This window comes from Lytechinus variegatus, chromosome 2 (genome assembly GCF_018143015.1).
Source record: "Lytechinus variegatus isolate NC3 chromosome 2, Lvar_3.0, whole genome shotgun sequence".
NCBI classification, from domain to species: Eukaryota; Metazoa; Echinodermata; class Echinoidea; order Temnopleuroida; family Toxopneustidae; genus Lytechinus; species Lytechinus variegatus.
The window spans coordinates 81777537-81799286 of NC_054741.1; the positions used below are offsets into that span (position 1 = coordinate 81777537).

General features: G+C 34.8%; 1 protein-coding gene across 1 annotated transcript; it reads left to right on the plus strand.

Moving 5' to 3' along the window:
* Nucleotides 1-271: 271 nt before the first annotated feature.
* Nucleotides 272-21721, plus strand: LOC121409250 (protein NipSnap homolog 2-like). The gene is made up of 10 exons (XM_041601126.1): nt 272-450; nt 10958-11082; nt 11473-11518; nt 13110-13204; nt 14002-14069; nt 14892-15032; nt 15492-15523; nt 15836-15930; nt 16811-16894; nt 18724-21721. Exons 1-10 carry the CDS (start codon nt 353-355, stop codon nt 18786-18788), a joined length of 849 nt encoding a protein of 282 aa, XP_041457060.1. The 5' UTR covers nt 272-352; the 3' UTR covers nt 18789-21721.
* The last annotated feature ends 29 nt before the right edge of the window (nt 21722-21750 follow it).

Below are 21750 nucleotides of genomic sequence, written 5' to 3' on the forward strand. Positions count from 1 at the left end.
CGCAAAAGTGATAAAGAAAAAATAAAGGAAAGGAAAAGAGGGAAACAATTTTACAATGAAGAAAATTCGAATAAAGTGGGGAAGGGGGGGGGGATGCGAGATAATAGAAAAGTGAATGCAGTTATCCTGTATAACAATACAATAGCCCTATATTTTGAAATAAAATATGAAACTAATAGTTGTGAGATGTGGCATCTTTCCTCCCATCAAAATATCATGACGTTGCGTATCAATCCAGCGAGAAATTTTGCATTTTTTTTAAACTGAGAGCTACCGTATATGTGGCCTGACATCGATACGAAATTCTTTGCGAAGTTAGTGTTGCCATTTTTTCCAAGAAAGTGCGGAAAACATGGCTTCAAAACTGAAATCGAGCTTTTCAATCGTATCACAAGCATCTCGCATTGCCACGAAAGTGTCTTTGAGGCCTAATATTGGAGTGCTGAGTAGGTGAGTAATGAAATTTGTCATGTTTTTTTATCTGACTCTCTGACTGAGCGAGTCTGATGTCGATCTGTGCGAGTGTGAGCAGAGAGTCTGAAAATCGTTAAGGCCGGAGGCTTAGCGTCGCAATAGCTGCAGTCGCTGTATTAAACCCAGGCCAGGGAGCTCCGGCCGCTTAGCGGGCTAGTACTGGTATGGTACCTCGAGCGAAGTTCATGCAGGCTCCACTCCACTTCACTACTGCTACACTATGCTCCACCTACCCGAACTTGGAGACCATGAACTCGATCGGATATTCCGAGTGACAAAGGTGGAATTTTATGGGGGGGGGGGGCAGAGCTACCAAGTCTCACGCATTGTGCGTGAGACTCACGCATTCAGGGTCCTCTCACGATCTCACGCATGGCACCCATTTTTCTCACGCATCGGGACCCGACAGAAAAAATAGAGAAAAAGTAGCATTATTTGCTAGATTATACGACTGACCGACCGCCTTTGCGTCTAGCCCGGCACGCGAGACGAATCAAGAGTGCAGTCAGCGCGCGCAGCTAGTACGTGATATGAATCGCGTGCGTGCATCGCATGGTTTTGTAGTATGGATCGATATCATGATGAAGCCCATATCTCATGCGCGCGCGCTCCTTTTCGCAACGTAAAAGTGTAAGTACTGGCAGCGCGCGCGCAGAGACGCCAAGTCATGAAAATCTCACGCATAATATTTTTTTGAACTTGGCATCTCGGGGGGGGGGAATATAAAATTCATGCAACATCAAGCAGATCTTTATAAAAACAAGTTAAACTATGTACCGGTAATATTCTTACTTTACACAAAGTTTCACTTCTTTTCCACGCTTCTATTATCAGTCTCAAAATTGGTGATTTAGAGCCAACATGAAGTTCCTCACACATATAAATAATTCGCTGCCGATTTCAAAAATTTCGCATTAATATTTATACATGTGAGGAACTTCCAGTGGTCTCTCCAAAAACATAAGCATTAAACAAGGGGATCATCACTCTCAAATATTTTACTCCCCCCCCACCCTTAGATCCACAGTTCTGCTTATGTGATCCTCATCAGCATGGAATGGGGGAGATGGAGTTTGATCCCCCTCCCTTTTTATGTATTTGTTTAATAGATCATTTGCATCACACACACATAGACCATAGTGAATCAACCAAGGGAAAAAAAATCAGGGTTGGGCGGTAAATACCGGTAGCGGTAATTACCGGTGGTAAATACCGGTAAATACCGTCCGGTAAATTAGATGGGCGTCTGGTAAATATGTAAAAAACAGGAAATATGATTTATAATTCTTTTTTTTTTCAATAATTTTAGTTGTTTTTAACCTCAACAAATGAAAATAATGTTCTGAAATAATTAGAATCACAATACTCATAGTAGAAACACACAAACAGATAAAATCTTTACTGCATGCATGTACATACCCAAACACACATAGGATTAAAGTCCACACATACGTACACAAACTCAAATTATATTCCTGGAAATTTAATAATCATATTAAAACATAAACAAAATATTTCTCCCGGGTTTAACTTTTTACATGCCATTGTATCTCATTACAATATGATTTTTGTTTTTAAGTCCGAATAAAGCTCAGTATTCTACTGTTAGGAGTTTTAGTGTGTACATGTATCAGTGTGTACTAGTGGTTGCTGGTTTTGAATTGCTTACAGAAAAAGATCTTTTTGTAGCCATTTTTAATGTTGCAATTCTTTTGATATACCGATAACTTTTAAAAGAAGTTTAACAAACAAGGCAAACACAAAAATTAAAAAGCATAACTTATACAAATGTACACTAAAGTGGAAAGAGGTGTCAAAAGTTGTTTCCTTTAAGAAATATTACATGAATACAATCAAAACATAATAGACATACTTTAGCTACTGAATGTTTCATGGGAAATGTAAAATAAATAACTTGTACAGTTTGTCATATTCATATTGACTCAAAGCTATTGTAAACAAGGCAAAAGCGATTTTGTGTCTCACCCACTTATGAAAATAACCAGAAATATCGTGATTTTTTTAGGGCACGCAACAGAATTGTACATATCGAAACTTCATTGTGAAATGACTGGGGTGGAATAACACTTGACATAAAAGCCTTGCACATAAGCTTTAACGTTGACCTAAAGATTACCTTTGACCTTACCATGTGACCTCCGACTGCAGCACATGATGCACATCCCCCAAGTCCATCTACCATCCAAGTTTGGTTGAAAAATTACTTACGGTTGCGGAGTTAGGTGTCATAAGAGAGTCTTGCATGTAAGCGTTAACGTTGACCTGAAAATGATCTGTGACCTTACCATGTGACCTCCGACTGCAGCATAACATGCAGGTCCCCCAAGTCTATCTACCATCCAAGTTTGGTTTAAAAGTGACTTACGGTTGTGGAGTTATGTGTCATAAGAGAGTCTTGCAAGTAAACTTTAACGTTGACCTGAAAATGACCTTTGACCTGAAAATGACCTTTGACCTTACCATGCAACCTCCGACTGCAGCATAACATGCAGGTCCCCCAAGTCTATGTACCATCCAAGTTTGGTTTAAAAGTGACTTACGGTTGCGGAGTTATGTGTCATAAGAGAGTCTTGCATGTAAACTTTAACGTTGACCTTAAAATGACCTTTGACCTTACCATGCAACCTCAGACTGCAGCATAACATGCAAGTCCCCTAAGTCCATCTACCATCCAAGTTTGGTTGAAAAGCGACTCACAGTTGTGGAGTTATGTGTCATTAGATTTGTGACGGACTGATGACGGACAACATTTAGATCCCTATAAGTCTCGCCTTCATCTCTGGTGGGCGAGACAAAATCAATCTTGGAGCACGCTCCATTGTTTCCCTTTACAATAGCTTCTCTTTTTAATCAGTCATAGTGAGATCAACAAAATTTCAAAAGAACGTACATGTAGGTATTCATGAACATGGTAATTATTGACTGACTTTTTAATGAAGAACATCATATCTAAATTAGATGTATATTTAGGATCTTTTTAGTATTTTATTGTATTTTTCCAACATTTCATGATAACAGACATAGATAACACCCAAACATAAACACACACAAACAAACACACACACCCTCTCGCACAAATGGTACACACCAGAGCAACCATACTCACCACCTTTGTTTTTATGTTAAAAATTTTACAATCCCTATAGAAAAGTGAGTGGAAAATTATATTTCCCGGTGAAAAGTGGTAAATACCGGAAAAAAGCGGTAAATACCGGGAAATAAGCCTCCAAAGCGGGAAATATGCCAACTAGGGTTGCAAAATTCCCGGGAATTTTCGAGGTGGAAACTTTCCATGGGAATAAACGGGAATTTATTGGGAATTTTGGGAATTTTCGGCAATTTTGGGGAATTTTCAAGAAGTGTTGGGAATTTTCAAGAAGTGTTGGGAATTTTCAAGAAATGTTGGGAATTTTCAAAAAGTAGCAATTTTCTGATATTCATATACAGGAATTGAAAGGATTGCCCTGGCAGATGATGCTTGATTGTGCTTTGTCAGTAAGTTTCAAGTAAAATATAAAGATAAGATGATTAGACAAAGCAGAATTTCAATGAATTTCATGTAAAAGTTGATTTACTATATTACTGGTTGAATGGTATGTACGATGGCAGTACACGTACACTGCACATGCTAATACACAAATGATATATACATTGTTCATGGATTGATACCTCTTTGATATTCTGATCTTTTTGCAGATGAGAAACATTATTAATGATAATTATGACATTGTTGTAATGAGCATTATATCATTATTATTATTATATTATCATTACTTTATTTCTCATTTATTTCTGCATAGTAGAAACAGTTTTCTGGTTAGAGCTTGAAGTTAATTTCAGTTCAATTAACCCTCTAATAGAAATAAAAATTTTGTTCATTATTTTCAAAATACTAGATCAAATTAAATGAAACTGATATGAGATTGTCATTTAATAGCACAAAAGATATGAAAATGATAACAAGTTTCTCAATCTCAATCAAGGTCAAAGGTCATTTGAGGTCAACAAGCTTTAATATTGTATTTTTATTTCTCTCTTGGTGAAAAATTATTCATCTTGATTGTTTTCAAAGTCAGCCATTATAATATTGTTATTTCTTGCCCAACCCCTCCATTTTTTCAGAGGTGGAGGGCGGCATCAGAAATAAAGCAGTAATTTAACATTTTTCGTTCCTGGACCTGATTTTTCCCATTTTAAGACTCAAGCCAGTGCCATAGCTGCTGGTGGGATTAGTCTGCTGTGCAAACCTAGACTGCAGACACAGACCATGATTGAAACTTTGATCAAAAAGTGGGTCTCCATGCAAAGACTAGCTCATAAAATCTTGCTGTGTCCTGAGCGAGAGGGCCGTCAGTTCACAAGGCATGAGTAGGCTGCACATTCAGACCCTTAACTCGAGTGAAGGCTTTACACAGCAGACTAAGTGCAAACCCTTTACTCGAGGAAAATGGTCAGAATATGCAGCCTAAGGTTTCTGCCTATGATGTGTGTACAGAAGGTCCTTTTGTTTAACAGAAAGTTGTATTTGTGCTAGTCTTGTGTGAAGTCCCACATGTGGATCAAAGTTTCAATAAGGGTCTGTGCATGCAGACTGCATGTAGGTGGCATTGTTCTCTTAACATGATATCCTATAATGGCAGGTTCTCACTTAAAAGACATTTACATTTAAAGAAAAATGAAAAAAAGTGTAATGCAATGGGTTTTTTTCATGTTGAATTGAAAAGCTTCATTTTGTACATAATGCTCTATCATGTTACTGGATTCATATACATGGTCCTGTTCACGGATAGGGTCCACTTTATGTCAACCTAGGGGTCAAATTTTCAAACCCAAATAAACATTATAACTGTTGTTTTTCTTAAAAGTTTGGATTATAATTTTTTATGAAAAATGAATTCTGGACCTTAATTCCATCTGCTATACCTCATACTAAACCCAATCTCCTGAACTTACAGCAATATTTTTCCAAAAAGTGGTACTTATTCTATTACATTTTTCAACGGAAGGAATGAACTCATGCTAATTCTTCTCTGAGTGATTAAAGCACATTATTTTTGCTGCCCAAGATTCAAATATGAATGTTCTTCCTTAAGATTTACCAATTATGTAATGCTTTTTGGCAGGATTTCAGTAAAAAATGTGAATGTGAGTTGCAAAAGTTTTTTTTATACATTCAAGACCAGAAGAAAAGACTATAATATGTCATTGGTGAATTACCCTTCCCACAGTGATAACCCACAATGGAAATCGGCTTGATTCTTTTACTGTTTGTAAAACCACAGATTTGATGTTTTTATTGGCAGGACGTGACGGACTATTGTGAACAGAAATCTGAGCTAGTAAGAAATTTTTAAACAAACTTGACAGGGTTATTTAGCTGATTTTATAATTGGACAAGCGAAAAAGGCCCCTTCTCCACAAATAACATTACCATACCTGACATTCTTTTTTTTAATGAGGGACTATACATGTACATGTATGTACTGGAGTATGCAAAACAAAGTAAAATGTTGCACAAGAATCACATATTACATGTAGATTGATAGATGTTTTATATAGTCTTTATTTGTATAATTTTCAATGTTTATGTTGCCCTAATAAGGGTCTGGCTTTGCATTTGGTATTTGGCAGGACGTTACATGTGAACAGATATACACGCAGGACGTTACATGTGAACGGAAATGTCACATAATTTTCCTTTTTCCAGTTTCTTTTCCATACATCTTTATGTACATCCATGATTAGATAATCAGTGTATGCACCTTCTAGTAGTTTTGTTAATTCAAAATTTGCCTATTAAACTGAATACAAATACTTCAATTTTTTGCATATGCATGTATTTGTACCTTCATCAATCACAATATTGACAGTGAGAAACATTATATTCACATTTTTCTTCCCCTCTAGCTGTCAGATGCAGCCAGAAGCTGAGTACTTTTTGGAATCATTTTCAAAAACCTACATGTATCTTTAACTTTTAGGGACAGTTTACATAATGCACTTTATTCACTATTTCTTTTTTAAGGATTGTTACTTCTAGGTATTTTCTCATCATGACCCCACCTTTTCTGACAATCCTGACCCTGATGCTCTGACAACCTAATTTTCTGTTCACTTTTTGTACAGGCAGCATGCTTACCTACTCTCTAGAAGGACCTGTCTTCTTAATCGTGCCCTTACTGCCAGAACCTTGGCCATGCAACGCTCAACATTTTGTCTGTGCCATTTGGCCCCAACACTCTTGGTGAAAAATATTTTGGTTCAGTCCCACACTCCCATGCACTCCCATTATCAGAGTGGATTGGGAGTTGTTCGTGACTGTACAGTATGAAAAAGGGGGAGATGAGAATAAAGGACCCCCATATTCTTTTTACTCCTTCCTCTTTTCATTTGGCGGTGATGGGAGTCATTGGCCATCTTCTCTGAAGCTTGCTAATGTAGCGTTCTTGCTCCCAGTTATTTCCCTGTCACAAACCTCCAGTTGCTTCCAGCCCATCCTGACCCAGGGTGATGACACTGCACTAGGTCTCTGCCCATCATCTCTTCTCTTTTGTAGCCAATCTGATCTTGTTCCTAGTCCCTGTTCTTTTTAAAACTAGGGTCATCCTCCTACATGCATGTGAGGCTGATTGATGAAGGCAAGAGCATACTGTAGCCTCTCCAGTTTTTGGACAGGAAGCCTGAACCTCTTCTCTGAGGTCGCACATTATATCTGCTTCTTTTAGGGACCCTTCATCTCCGACGAGACTTCTCTTGATTGCTTGGATGCAGAGGAGCAAATTAACCCTTCAGATTTTTAAGCATGCACTTATAAGTTAATTGCTCAGGACCAAATGGTGTCTACTAGGTCTCCTAACAGCTCCAGATTTGAGGTCTTTGCAATCTGATGCAGTGAACAGGATGTCTCTCACTTTCCTCGTCACACTTATCAACTCAATTCTGCGCTATTGCTCAGCTTTTGCTACATATACCAAAAGATGTCACTGACTTTTTCGGGGCTATCCAACTCCCAACTGCTTTCTGATGTACTGGGATGATCTTCTTGATATGACTAGCCTATCTTAAGCTAGTTTCTCTTGGAGTCCTTCTGGAGTAATCGGGGAAAAAGGGTCTTCAAAACTACACCTAACCTTTACCACTTTACCATTTTTAACACAAAGTGTTCTTCAGGTAGCAACTGCTTCTGGTCATTTTTTCTCTATTAAAGCCCTGTCATTCACCCATGGACTGACTTGATGGGGGAAATATTGGTGTTCACCTCTTTCCAGGGCTTCTTCTTAGTCAGGAATCAGAGTCAGACTGCCACCACTGGTAAAGTTAAGCTTTTCTTCTCAGCCCCTTCTCTTCCTTCCCATCTGTTAGAGAAGAGAGGTCTCTTGCCTGGTGTGGGAGCTTGTGTGGTACCTGGTGAAGGTGTAAGTACACTTTCAGGGCGATCAGTTTTTCACCTTGCATGAGTCCTTTCTCCTGATTCTTGCCTTTCATCTCATGATACAGTGTTTAAAGCCATCCAGGCTATGTCACCTGATGCCCTTCTATCTGGTGATATGCCTATATGTCCATGGTACATGTGGTTTTTTCTGGGTTCTTTTTCAAGTCAGAGAGTTTATTTGGTGAATGTATGTAAGAAGCTTTCGGGCATTTGACCTCTTCCTACTTGTCGTTTGCTTGAGAAATATGCCTACTGGCTAATAGATACATGTACATGTATTAGCTCCTTCTGCTGTCAAGGTAATATCTTCTACTGCCAGTACCTATCAACTCCATTCTCCAGGGATATACCACCCTGGATTAATCTGTGCCGATCTGTAACTATTGGATAATCTATAATCAGAAAAATTATACCCGATTTAATTATCAACAAGAAGATATCATGTATCTGTCCGCATCACTTCCATCATCCCCTCTCCTTGAATATATATCATACATTATGTTGACACAATCATTAATTAGCTTTATGACAAATGATTTGGCACAACAAACTTGTCACTTTACAACTTGGTGAAATCTAATAGAGCTAAAATTTTGGATTCAGTTGTAAGTGCATGTCAAAAGAATTGGATAATGTTGCAGTGGTTAGTATATGTGTGTGTGGGTGTGTGTGTGGTTGCACCTGTGAGTATGTGTGTGTTTGGGTGTACATGTATGTGTATCGTAAATAAGCATGCTGATATTTTGCCTTGTGGCATTTATTTGACACTGCTGACTGGGGACATTACGAAATTCAAGATTTTACGTTCACATCAATTATGTCACGTCCTGTCTGAAAAATTATATATTTCAATCTATCAGGGCCACTTTTTTATTATTTATTTGGCAGTGTAATATTCTGTATATAGTTCCTTGTTCATTATTTAATAAAAACGACAAAATAAATATATTTACACAACAAGTAGTGTTCAAATTAACTTTTGTTCACAAGCCCCATAGGCACTGTATAAGCACAATAAGTTATGTTAAAGGTAATAAAATAGAGCAATTGCATTTATTGAAAATGTATCTAAAACAGAAGACCAACATTAAAACAAAGAATGTTTGCAAATAATCAGGAAAAAATAGAAAAATAAAGAGAAGCATATCAAAACGTGGATAAATTTCTGTTCACATTTGTTTTGTCACGTCCTGCCACTTCAAATACAGTTATTTCCATATTTCACAGAAGTAATGAACACAAAGTTAAAAGTACATATTCCATCATTTTACCAATGCAGTAACTGCAAACATACTAAAATTGCAATGATAGACTGATATTTTTCTAGTAGATACAGGCATAAGATGGGAAGGACATGACAGATGTGGCAGGACGTGACACGTGTGAACAGAAAAATTAGATCTAGTACTGTGAATGCATTCAAGCATATTTCCTATAAAGTTACACCTGACTGTGTAGACTTAGGAATTGTGCTTATCATGAATAATAACAGATGGATCCATTGTCGAGCATTATCACGAACAGGCTCCGAGCAAAAATGGCAGGACGTGACAAAATTGTGAACAGGAAACTGTGAACAAAGATCAAGTCCTGCACAGCTTTGTCAATGTTAATCATTGGACAATGATTTTCGGTACATTAAATCTCTATGTTCTATGTAACATTTTTGCATGGTTAATGAAACATTTCAATTTCATTTTTTTTATATAGGTCAGGGAATTGATAACACTCAAATGTGAACGGAAAATGTCACGTCCTGCCACTAAATTTCATTGGCCTAAAATTCTTATTTCAGAGGTTCCTGTTTATATGAAATATATATGATATTCAAGGACAACTAATATTCTCAACAAAAAGAACCAACTGGAACTGATGGACTAATCAGTGTTAATTTGGCAGCTTTAAACATAAAATTCCATTTTTGAGGTTGACACCATAAGTGATCACTTTGGTCACATTTGAATATTTTTCCACCCAAAGGAAACAGAGAATGAATCCTGTTAAGCTAGTGGAGGTAGGACCTATTGGTATGTAACTAATGACAATGATAGTTATTCTCCAACTCATTTATTTTTTTGGCATGGGGCCTCCAAATGGAAAAAGTCTAAAGTGGACCCTATCCGTGAACAGGACCACATGTACATGTAATGTATTTATGTACAGTTTGATAAATATTTTATACCCTGGGCAATTTAAAGAATGAAGAACAGTATAAATACAAATGGAAAGTATGATATTTGAGGATATCTATTTATGATTTTTTATTTAAAAACATAATTTATCACTTTTTGTGAAAAAATGAAAATTCCCGAAAATTCCCAAAATTCCCGGCAGCTGAAAATTCCCGAAACTTTCCATGGAAATTTTCCAAAATTTCTGGAAAGTTTCCAGCCCTTTGCAATAATGATGCCAACCCTGAAAAAAATACACCGAGCCTTGCTAAAAATGATACACCATAAAAAAGTACAACAGGCTTTCTAATTTATTGGGTTCAATGAATAATGTCATTTGGTATGAAAATAGTAAGGGATAGATTCTTATTTATGACTTTGTATTAATTGTGGTGAAGTATGTTATTATAGAAAATACATATAAATATGCATTTTCTTCCATATTTCCTCCATTTACATTTAACAAAAAGCACCAGAATAAAGTTAGGCCTTTATCTTGCCCGTATTAGCCCAAAATTGGAAATTTTGATCAATTTGAAAAAATAAAACCTTTGCTGCTGTGCTGTACAAAGAGAATCACACATGGGATGATTTATTTTTGCAGTCAAAACTCACATATTCAAGTGTTTTTGTAAGCCATTGAATATCGAATTCGATCAACTATATGTTTTGGGTCTGCTAAAAAAAAATAGCTACCCTGTTTTTCACATTTATTTTGTGGTCAGTTTGATGGAAGCAACATAATATTTTTTAGGCCTTATAAGTAATAACATGATCATTTATGGAGGAGAGATCATACCTTTATGATCCATGTGTAACTTGGATATGACATGTTCATAAGATCTATCTATCTTTATAGGACCTATGCTAATGAAGGAGGAGAAGGATGGCTTTCCAAACTTCTTCATGTAAAGAGGGTTGAGCCAGCAACAAAATCTCATGCTATGGCTTTGACTAACAAGGATTTAGTCTATGAAATGCAAGGTTAGTAAATGTAGTTTGTCTTTTCATGTAATGAAAATCGTCCTGCATTTAATCTTAGTCAAACTTCAATTTAATAAAATATTTCAAAATGCTGTTGAAAATTGTGTTCAAACGGATATTTACATGTAAACTGATGAGTTGTAACTTTTGATTTGCAAGTAAACAGAGAAGTTCATATGATCACATGATCTTGCCTAATATTGACTATACAGTCTCATATTTTTAACCCAGGATTTCTATCCAGTCTCCATTGACGTATACCTACCGTTTTGATTAGATACATCATATTGAGTTCACACATTCTTTTCTGTAATTTCTGAGTGTACTTTGATCATGTTCAGTAAACCAATGCTTAGAATTTAAATATCAATCATTCTTTCTCTCAAACAGTGCACAACATCAAACCAGACTGCATGGGTGATTATATTAAACTTTCGTAAGTATCATGATTCATTACTTATATTGTGTCCCAAAGACTCCTAATTAGTTTATGCAACTATGTAGTTTCTTAGCCACCCAAATTGTCATTCATTGTGTTGCTATTAAATTGAAGATGACATATTTCCAGGTTTCTTAAGAGTTTGAGTAACGAGTTTAAAAACTTAATTGGTTTAGAGAAGACCAAACGTGTAAAAATATGAGCCCCATTTTCATAAATTCATTAAATACTGTATATTACTATAGATTTACACCTGTGTAGAGTGTTTGTTGTCATTAGACGGAAGAGCTCCAAAAAGAATTTGAAGAATAAGACGAAAGAAAAACTGTGGTCTAGATCTTGTTAATGACATTAGGATCTATAATGATAAATGTAGATGAAACCTGATCAAAAGTCACATGTCACCCCTTTTAGAATTAAAAGTTAAGGGAATAATTAAGAATCTGTTTTACCATGGATAGCTTTGGAAATCTAATAAGTTTATTTGCATTATAGTCTTGTGCATTTGTTTTTATAAGAGCTTTTTCTCAAAAACTTTCCTAAGAGTTGCCATTCATAGCAACAAATGGCATGCATACTGGGTTGCATGAAAATCAATTGTCAATTTATTATTTAATACCTTGCTCAATATTAGGCCCGTTTTGAAAGTCCATTTTTGATGCACGTGTACACGGCGTGTTTTTCGGTCGTGTACACGTTGTAAACACTGTGAGAGCGAGTTCTGTTTTCATGTCGACACGGACCCGAATCAATATGTCATAAAAAGGGGTCTATATAGCCTAAGTCACGGTTTTAAAGCTTACCTGAGAAGTTTGAAGTATCAATCCACAAAAATTCGTGCAAATTAAAAGTTTACTCGGCTTAGCAGCGCATTAGATTAATAAAGAATGCAAAAGAAAATCAGTGCAGGGCCCTAGCTATCGCCGACGCTCGGTGGATGCGCATTTTGTATACTGTACCGTACATGCATGCACAGATCGCTGCAGAATAAGTGTAACTGAAGTTATCGATTAATTTTCATTATTATGTTGCCAATTTGAAGAGCGTTTGTTTGTAGGCTTGTGTGCGAGCGTATAACACATAAGTTGTAGCGATGATCGCTATCGCAATTGGTGATTCTCAAATTGACTCTGAGTGTGATTGAGCAACGCTTTCGAGCTTTTGAGACCGGAGCAGACCCATTTCGTGCCGATTTCGTGGTACAAAAACGTGAGTCTCCAGAAAGAATGTGGATTAAATTGGCGATTTTGGAAGTGAACTCACTCTGGATTAATTGAAATATGTTGACATATTAGTAATTAAAACATGTGCAGTGTCTGAGAACTAAGATTTAATGTGAGGCTGTGAGCTTGTTTATGCAGATGCTACCGTGTACACGGTGATGGAATTTAGTACACGTGCACTGACTTGACCGTGCGTGTACACGTGTACACGTGTACCCGAAACGGGCCTAATCAATATACAGAAAGACTGTCTGACAACTTTGGAAACTAGTCTACTTTGAAATACATATTATGGGACTCTTTGTTAAATGACTTGTGCTGTCTGATGACTCTTCACTTTCACCATATCTTTTTGATAATATCAGAGATCACCATTTGAGGAGGGTCCATGAGAAATCAGACTACCCTTGTGAACTCTTTGGAAGCTGGAGCACTGCTTTTGGTCCTCAAGATCAAGCAGGTAAAACATGATCATAGTATAGTGATGAATTCAGCAATAAATCAAAATGCCAAATCTCAATATGATCCAGGAATTAAACCTTGATCAGATTAAGGGAATATTGTATGTTTATTACCCCAATAATTATCATATATATTACAAGTGGCATTCACACACAGAAAAATTTGCTAATTTATTGTGGTGTTCGAACTTCGAACAGAAAAATGTCAAGAACCATTTGTGATCTAATTTGCAGTTCTTGTGCATTTTTTTAAATCATGATGTGTATGAGTCATCTCCCAAATCAAAAAGCATTTTTTTTTCCTTTCCCATGATCAACAGGGCATCATTGTGATGAATCCCTTTGTATGTGCGCACCTGTCGATCCTGCTCTTTGAACCTTTGGGTCGATTTCCAGTCTTGCAAGATATGAGCCTTTTTTCTCTTGCAATCTCTCACAATTTTTTGCTGTGTGTGAATAGTAAAAAAAATTATAGAAAGTTGCATCTTTACATCTTGACCTGTTAGTAGAGCTACTGACATCTATATGAAGTTCAATATTTTCCTACACAGAATTCTGAAATATCGAGTAAAAAGTTTGCACTTCCTGAATTTATATTACCAATACAAAGATTTTTTACCAATAATTACACTGTCAACTGGACTTAAATGAACAATTATGTTAATTTCTTCTCCAGATGCTGGTTTTAGTGTACCACATCATTGATGTGCTAGTTCTTCTTTTGTTAAAACCAATTACACGTTCTGATGGGCTAATGTTGTAATTCAATAGTTATTTGTTGATTTTCTTCTCACAGTTCACATTTGGATTTACAAAGGTTTTGATGAGGTGAAAAAGATGTCAGAACTGCTATGGGAAGACAAGGTATGTCATTCATTTGTCCTAAGACCAAACTAGCCATCTTTATGATAAAATTTAGAGGAATGGTATTTTCTTAAATGCACAGCAGTTAAAAAAGAAGAGGATTGTTTGACACAATGGCCCTCAATAAAAATGTGTCAAAAAATAATAATATTGAAAGATTATATCAATAATTATATTAGATAGCTTTAGTTTTGTTTACTAGATGATATTTTTGCATCACATAAGGTAGCTGATGCCTTGTTGTGTGAACTCCTTTTCAAGCAACTGCTCGAACGATGTCTTTTATTTTTTTTTTGAAGAAGACAATGTAGTTACTGATCTTATACATGTAGCTCAGTAGGGCTAGGTCAAAATGTTAAAATATAAACATTCTCCTATTTTTACAAATGTTTGACAGTATGTTGGAAGCATCATTTCCCCCAAAGTTTCTGAAAATTTGCATTATACATCTCTTTATCCTGGAAATGACTATCTATTGTCAATGTCACCTTGAAAATATTAAGTTGAAAATTATCAAATAAAGGAAAATTCCTTTTCTACCAAGCAAATCTATTCATTTCTCAAAATGTAAAATTCCTTTTAAGTTCATATCTGATTGGTTGTAACAAATAAAATATCTTGTTTCTTTCAATATTATTGTGCTTATATTTAGGCCTTGTGTTTGTAAAAGCATGATATCAAGTAATTTATCGATTTTGGCTTTTTCCACTTTTCTAATTATGTTTGAGTGTGTCATGAAATAAAAGGAAACTTCACTGAATCACATTGAAAAAAGCATCTAATTGTATTGTTAACAAACTTGTTATGACTTTGTTTGAATAGGATTATCTGGAATACAAGAAGTTACGTGGTGAGATGTTGGTTGGTAGGAGTAATCAACTTCTCATGCCTTTCTCATTCTGGGGAGATCCACCTCAGAGAGATTCATCACATCTTTATGAACTCAGAAGTTATCATCTCAGGGTAGGTAGCTTGGCCGCTTTGTTTGCAGACTCATGTCAGCTTGTTAGTCAACAGCAATTCTAGCGAAATAATGTTTTTTTAATTGGCTGAGATGCATGGTTATTCCGGTAAATGTTTGGGACTGGCAAATTAGTGCTGTGTCTGTCTGATTCTCTTTCAAATTATAAGTCCACTGTTTATTCAAATTAATGTCCATCCCTTTTCCTTGCCCTCCTCCCTAGCCCTGTCCCTCTCTTTCATTCTTTAATAATGTATTATTGATTTACTCTATTTTGGCAATGAGGTTTGAAGGTTTACATCATCAAGTTGTAAAGGAACAAAATATCATGTGCTTGTCAGCCTGTCGCCTTGTTGAGTTTTACAATAAATATTCATGTTCCAAAGTTAGGTTTAAAACTTTTCTCCTCTAGTCTCACTATCCTAGTATTCATACATTTTAATTTTTTGTTGTATTTTCAGCCTGGAACATTAATCGAATGGGGAAACAACTGGTGAGTACGACAAGTCTTTTTTTTCATTTGATTAAAACCTCAGAAACAATAATAAAATCACATACAATAGAAGGAATTTGTTTAAATTTTAATCAATTTTCCATCAAAATGCGTGACTCATTAATGATCCATTTGTTGGTCGAATAATTCAGACAACCTGCATGTTTGTTTACTTGTGTACTACTACTTCGTCTTTAATAATCTTCTTTTTTCTGGTTCTTTGTTCTCCCACCTGTAGACATGGTATTATTGGTTAGTAGGCATTTTAAAAATAATGTACATTTTCATTTTTACCCCCCTTCCCCATCTCAGGGCAAAGGGAATTGTTCATCGGAGGGAACAAAATGAATCAGTCTTGGGTCTCTTTACACAGATTGGAGATCTCTATCTTGTTCATCACATATGGGGTTTGTATTGTTTCTCTTGATATTCACCTTCTAAAATAAACCTACCGTAGAAAGTAAATAATATAAATGTTATTAGAATAATGATGTGCTCCAATTCTATGAAAAAAATTATCTTAATTTGTTAAATGACTAAATTTCAATTAGTTTCTTGTAACTTTTTACTGATCAGGGTCCCCTAGCACATAGGTAGCAATTAATTTATGTTTCTTTTTGATGATTAATTGTACATTGCATTCAATGCAATCAAGCATAAAAGGGTTTTATGATTCCTAATCTTTGTGTTATAGGGACCCAGGTCTATACAAACAGGTATATATACAAAAGGATGTTCCTTTTTTCTGTATTTTAGTATTAGAATGTAAAATTGAAATGAAATTAAGTCAATCAGTTTGGAAAAAAATCTCAAGGTTAACATTCAGGCAAAATGCGATGTTGAGGTCATGTTTAGTCTTCTAAGTGAAATGCTTTGAATGAAGATATACATGCAAACCATGCAATTGTTTTATAGATATTCACTACTTCATAACTTGTCTTGTGCTTATTGCAATTAAAGGCAAGAATTCATTTGTTAGAATCAATGTATGGACATTTCTATAAAGTTTGTTCCTCTACATATGGGATCTTCCAAACATGTTTTTTTTTTCCTCTCTGGTTTGTAGTTCATTAAAAAAGATCATTCTTTCAAATGATGATGGCTTGAGCAGTTCATGAATCGAAGAAAGAATTGGAAAAAAATGGTTTAGATGTCAACAATTGTGATTATTTAATGGAATTTCCCCCTTTGATTGGAACTTGAATTTGAGCATAAAATCCCCAGAGAATTCAACACAGTTACATAGTCTATAATTATGAAGACTCCTTGTTTATGTTTTCCGTACAGCTTACAAAGATCTTCAGACTAGGAAAGAGATCAGAGATGCAGCGTGGAGAAAACCTGGTTGGGATGATTGTGTTGCATATACTGGTTAGTATTCTCAACATACAGAAGACTGAATATTATCAATATTCTTAATCTTATTATTATTATATGCTTGAAACAGTAAGGATCTATATGTAATATTTGGTCCCTTTGGCAAGTAAGACACAAATAATAGAGTGTGTTTGTGACTTTACTTTATGGAGTGAAGTATTCATTCATTTAGCCTGTATTCACAAAGGTTGTTTCAATAGTACCATGGCAAAGGACCATAGACAATGCAGATTTTGTGTATATGATTATGCTTATTTTATTGCATACACTGAGATAAGCCACTTAAGTCATTAAAGGGCCCTTTGCTTAATTAATGTTTGAATAAAGCACAATAACACAAGAAATCTGCGTACCTGTATTCCATAGTTTAGTACCATGCTGTGTGTATTAACTCTAAACCAACTGGAAGGCCAGTGGTCAGTTGACTTATTTCATATAATTATATAAAGTTATAATTAGCAGTTAGTAACCAATGTGCTAACGAACAGTTAGATGAGTTTTTCCTTTCATGTTTCATGCTTTGGCACCAAGCTAATGAAAATTAGGCAAGAGGTCATTGTACATCTTTTAAAAATATGTGTACAAACAAATGGAAAATACTAAGTTTTGTGAAATTTCTACAAACCACTGCTAGTATCTATCTATTTCTTCATTAGAAATGATAAGAATTAAATTTGGGAATATATTTATTTAAAAAAAATCTTTTTCCTCTCCACAGGGATTTTATTGGCAATCAAAAGTCAATAGATACAGAGTACAATGAATAATACAATTACTGATATAAACAATGAACTGACATTGGCAAATTGCATATTTTGATGATTTTATTATTCCATAAAGGATGTGAAGATACATTAACATGATTAGTATAATAGATAATTAAGAAATTACTATGAGCAAAAAACATTTCATTCCAGAAAGAGTAATAGGTCTGTTTTGATAAATCCCGAAAGTAGTGACTACCCGTATACGTCATATACAAAAGAACATCTTGTTGTCTTGGCAAGGATGACATAAGAAAGCATAGAATGTAACTATCAATTGATCCGTTCACAATTCTCCTTATCCAAGAAATCTTTAATGATTGACAGTGTGAATATAATGTCTATCATTTTAACCCCGCTGTTTATGTATGTTTGGGACATTTGAATCCTACAAACTTTGTCCGGTTTTCCTCCCATATGAATTTGTAAAATAATGAATTTAAATCCTTTAAAACTTCGTCACTTGGATTTGGAAGAGACATAATGAGGTAATTGAGCTTAGAAACCAACAAGGATTTAACCACAGTTACTCTTCCTAAAACAGTTAGATATCTTTTTAACCATAATGTCATTTGAATGTTTATTTCTATAATTATTTTGTTGTAATCGGGAACATTTTCAGTAATAAAACATATCAAAATAATACATTACAAAAAGCTATCAATTTTTCACCTTTTTCGTAAGCTAAGTTTGAAATGCTATCTGATCGAAATGATCTGCAATAATGAAGTCAACTAATTTGAGGGAAATAATGAAAAACGAAAATCTTTAAAATCATGCATTTCATTTAATTATTATCATACGTGACACCCTGCAGATATGTCCCAGTGTCTTTACAAATATTTGTTTCAATGGGACCTTTTGCACCCTCTCCCCTCTCCTTCCAATCACTACATAATTTTTGTCTGAGATTTGCCCTCTGATGCATTGAACAGGCAAAACACTTAACCAGAGATGACAAATACCTTATATTAAGACCCTACTGGTCTCTTTAAATCAATTACATGGAATACAATGATAATTTTATTCTGATCTACTCTACTTTTGAATCATGTACAGTGCCTCTGATCCGACGTATGGAAACCAAGATAATGATCCCTCTACCTTGCTCACCGCAGAAGTAGGAACTCATCTTTGAAGATGTTCTGTTGTCTGCATTATCGGTGTTGTGTGTATGAGAAGCCAATGCAATGGGTGGAAAGTGTGAGAATTCACAATCTCTGCAAGCCTTGCCATTGAAGGATTTGAGAATATTTTGGTGATACTGTTAAAGGTCTATGCCTCTTGTAGTCCTGTACTTATACCATCCTAATGCACCCCCACCCCCTTCTCTCAATGCCCCTCTTTTTGCCCTTCACCCATATCTTTATAATGTGTTTATTATGTTTTGTTCTCTGTCTGTCACTTCTAAATTCATCTTCTCTTTCTGTATAATCATCTATTGTTTCCTATCTTTCTGTCCATCTTAGTCTTTCTTCAAAGCTCTTTATCTTTCTGTTCATCGTTTCCCTTTCCTTGACAATATGTCACTCAGAGTTGTGTAAAGAAGATACTCAGCAGTGTTATTCAATCATCGATTCATCAATTGTAACTCTTTGACAATTGGGAAGGGATTTATGGTAACGAATAAAAGCAAAGACATTCAGTTTGGCTTATTAGGCATTGATTTTGGATTCCATTCTCTTGTCCTCAACTCTGTAAAATATGAAGAAAAAAGAAAACGAGACATGTAAAATATATAAAAATCTGAAATGCAGGGTTTTTTAGGGGGTACATTTGTGTAAAGGTGAATTAATCAATACAACTTGCATTGTTGTAATTGAAAGGAAATGATCTTTGTGAATGAGCTTTGCATGGGGCAAGATATTCTATATAAGAGTTTGGAGAGCTCTTTCAAACTAATATAATAAAATTAATAACAATAAAGAAGATTTTTCAGACTTTTATTGTGATTAATGACAGATTTTATGTTGGCTGGCCTGAAGTATTTGTTTTGATTTTGAATATTTGTAGAGGCATGTGTCATAAATATGCTAAATTTACTATCTTTGCTTATCGGATTTGTCTGTAAACTGTGTGCAAATGCACATGACAGACGATATCCAGTTGAAAAGCAGTTTATGTCTTAATCCTCATATTCTCCAACTAATTACTTCGGGAAGAGAAACAAGCACTTAATGGTATGGAATATACATCAGAAATTACTCTGAGATATAAATGACTGCTTAAAACAATGAGTTCAAAATTTGGATATGTGAATGAAATAATGGTGTCCTCAAGTATACACAGATTTGGTTGTCTTACATGTAGGTTATAGTCATTTGGACTAATACCAGTTAGTCTAATTACCAGATCATTTAACACAACTATGGCTTACCCATTTGTTCTATGATCTGTTTTGTCAAACTGTTGTGTGATCCTGTTATCACTATGTCTGATACCTATTTGGCTAATTCATGTAATAATCAAATGGCCTGATTGCAACTTGTCCAATTCTTTTTCCATTTCATCTAATGACCATGTGGTTCAGTATGGGAATGATAAAGTTGGATTTGACCAAGTAGCAATTTATCAATATGTAGATTACATGTATGTGACATGTTTTGAGCGAGGAGGGCTTTATCCCAACCAGAATATGATGCTCTTCAGAGTTTGAAGACATTTTATTAGCAATTTATCATAAAAATTTGTAATGTAATAACGCACAATATGCATGGAATACAAAAGCTTCTAAAGGTTTGTGGTGTCAGAAGTTTTTTCCTCTATTTTTTATCATTAATGTACATTTTAATTAGATATAAGGACCTTTTTTATTTCTCAAGCCAGAGATTGGGTGCCATAGTGCTTGCATTAAACGATTTGATAGGAGGCATTTCATGATCATGTGTATGCATTTCAACTTTGTAACCATTGTATTGAACTAAAGTTTCAAGACTATAAGAGTTATAATATGAGAGTATTTATCACATTATCCAATTAAAAAAAAATGGAATGCAGCATTAAGGTAGGATTTGAAGTGTTTATACAATACTAGAGTGAATATATGTTGAGAATGAAAAGTTGTTTGTAATGGATGGTAGACAGTAGCAATACATTGGGCACATTGTAAAATGAATACCACCGATGATTGTCATGAAGCTATTGTAATGCTGGCATCAAGATTTATCTTGCTTAACCCCTGTCACTTTTTGAGCTTACATCTAATTGAATTCTTGAATCGCTTTTATGACAAATGAGAAGCTTGGTGTAATATAACTCATATACTTTTATATTAGTTTCATCAATATTCAGTGATTTTGAGTGTTGGGACTTTTGAAATGGAAATATAAAGATGGAAAGTATAAATTGTTTATTAAAAATTCAAACAAAAATGAAATTTTGACTTTGCTTTCATACTGTTCTTGGTCATCACTTTTTAAAAAATATATCTTTATGCAGAATTATGTATTCCTATTTTTTTCATTTGTTTCATGTATCAGATACATCAAATAACTAAAATAACTGTCTGTTGATTATATGTCACCTTCAAAAAGTTGGCATATAGTTTGTTTCTGTAATATATATTTGATCATAGAGTCTGATGATTTACAGAAGAAAAAAATGTGTGTTTTATAAATACTGTTCCTTACTTCACAAACACAATTGCCCCCAATAAATGAACTATTTTGGGTTGCATTTTTAAACATAATAATGATAGAGTTATTCCATCTTTACCTATACCTATCACCTTTACCAAAATTATTTCAGTATTGCAAAGTATATACAGTATGTTACTGTAAGGGATGTTCAATTGGGTTAAACAAAACCTTTTTTTTCTTTGTTATTTGCCTATTAATTGAAAGGAAATAATGTTAGTTTAAAACTATTTTTATTACTTTATGGGAGATATTCTGCAGCTATCATGTGAAACATGATGTAGAAAGTCTATCATTGTATATTGTAAACTATGTGTGAGCTTGGGATTGTTATTTAACAAGGAGTTACAAATTATAGCTCAGATTGCTGTTTTAAAGCAGTTATATTGAAAATATTGAATAAAGGTTCATATTTGAATTGATATTTCTTTGTATTTATTGGTATTTTTAA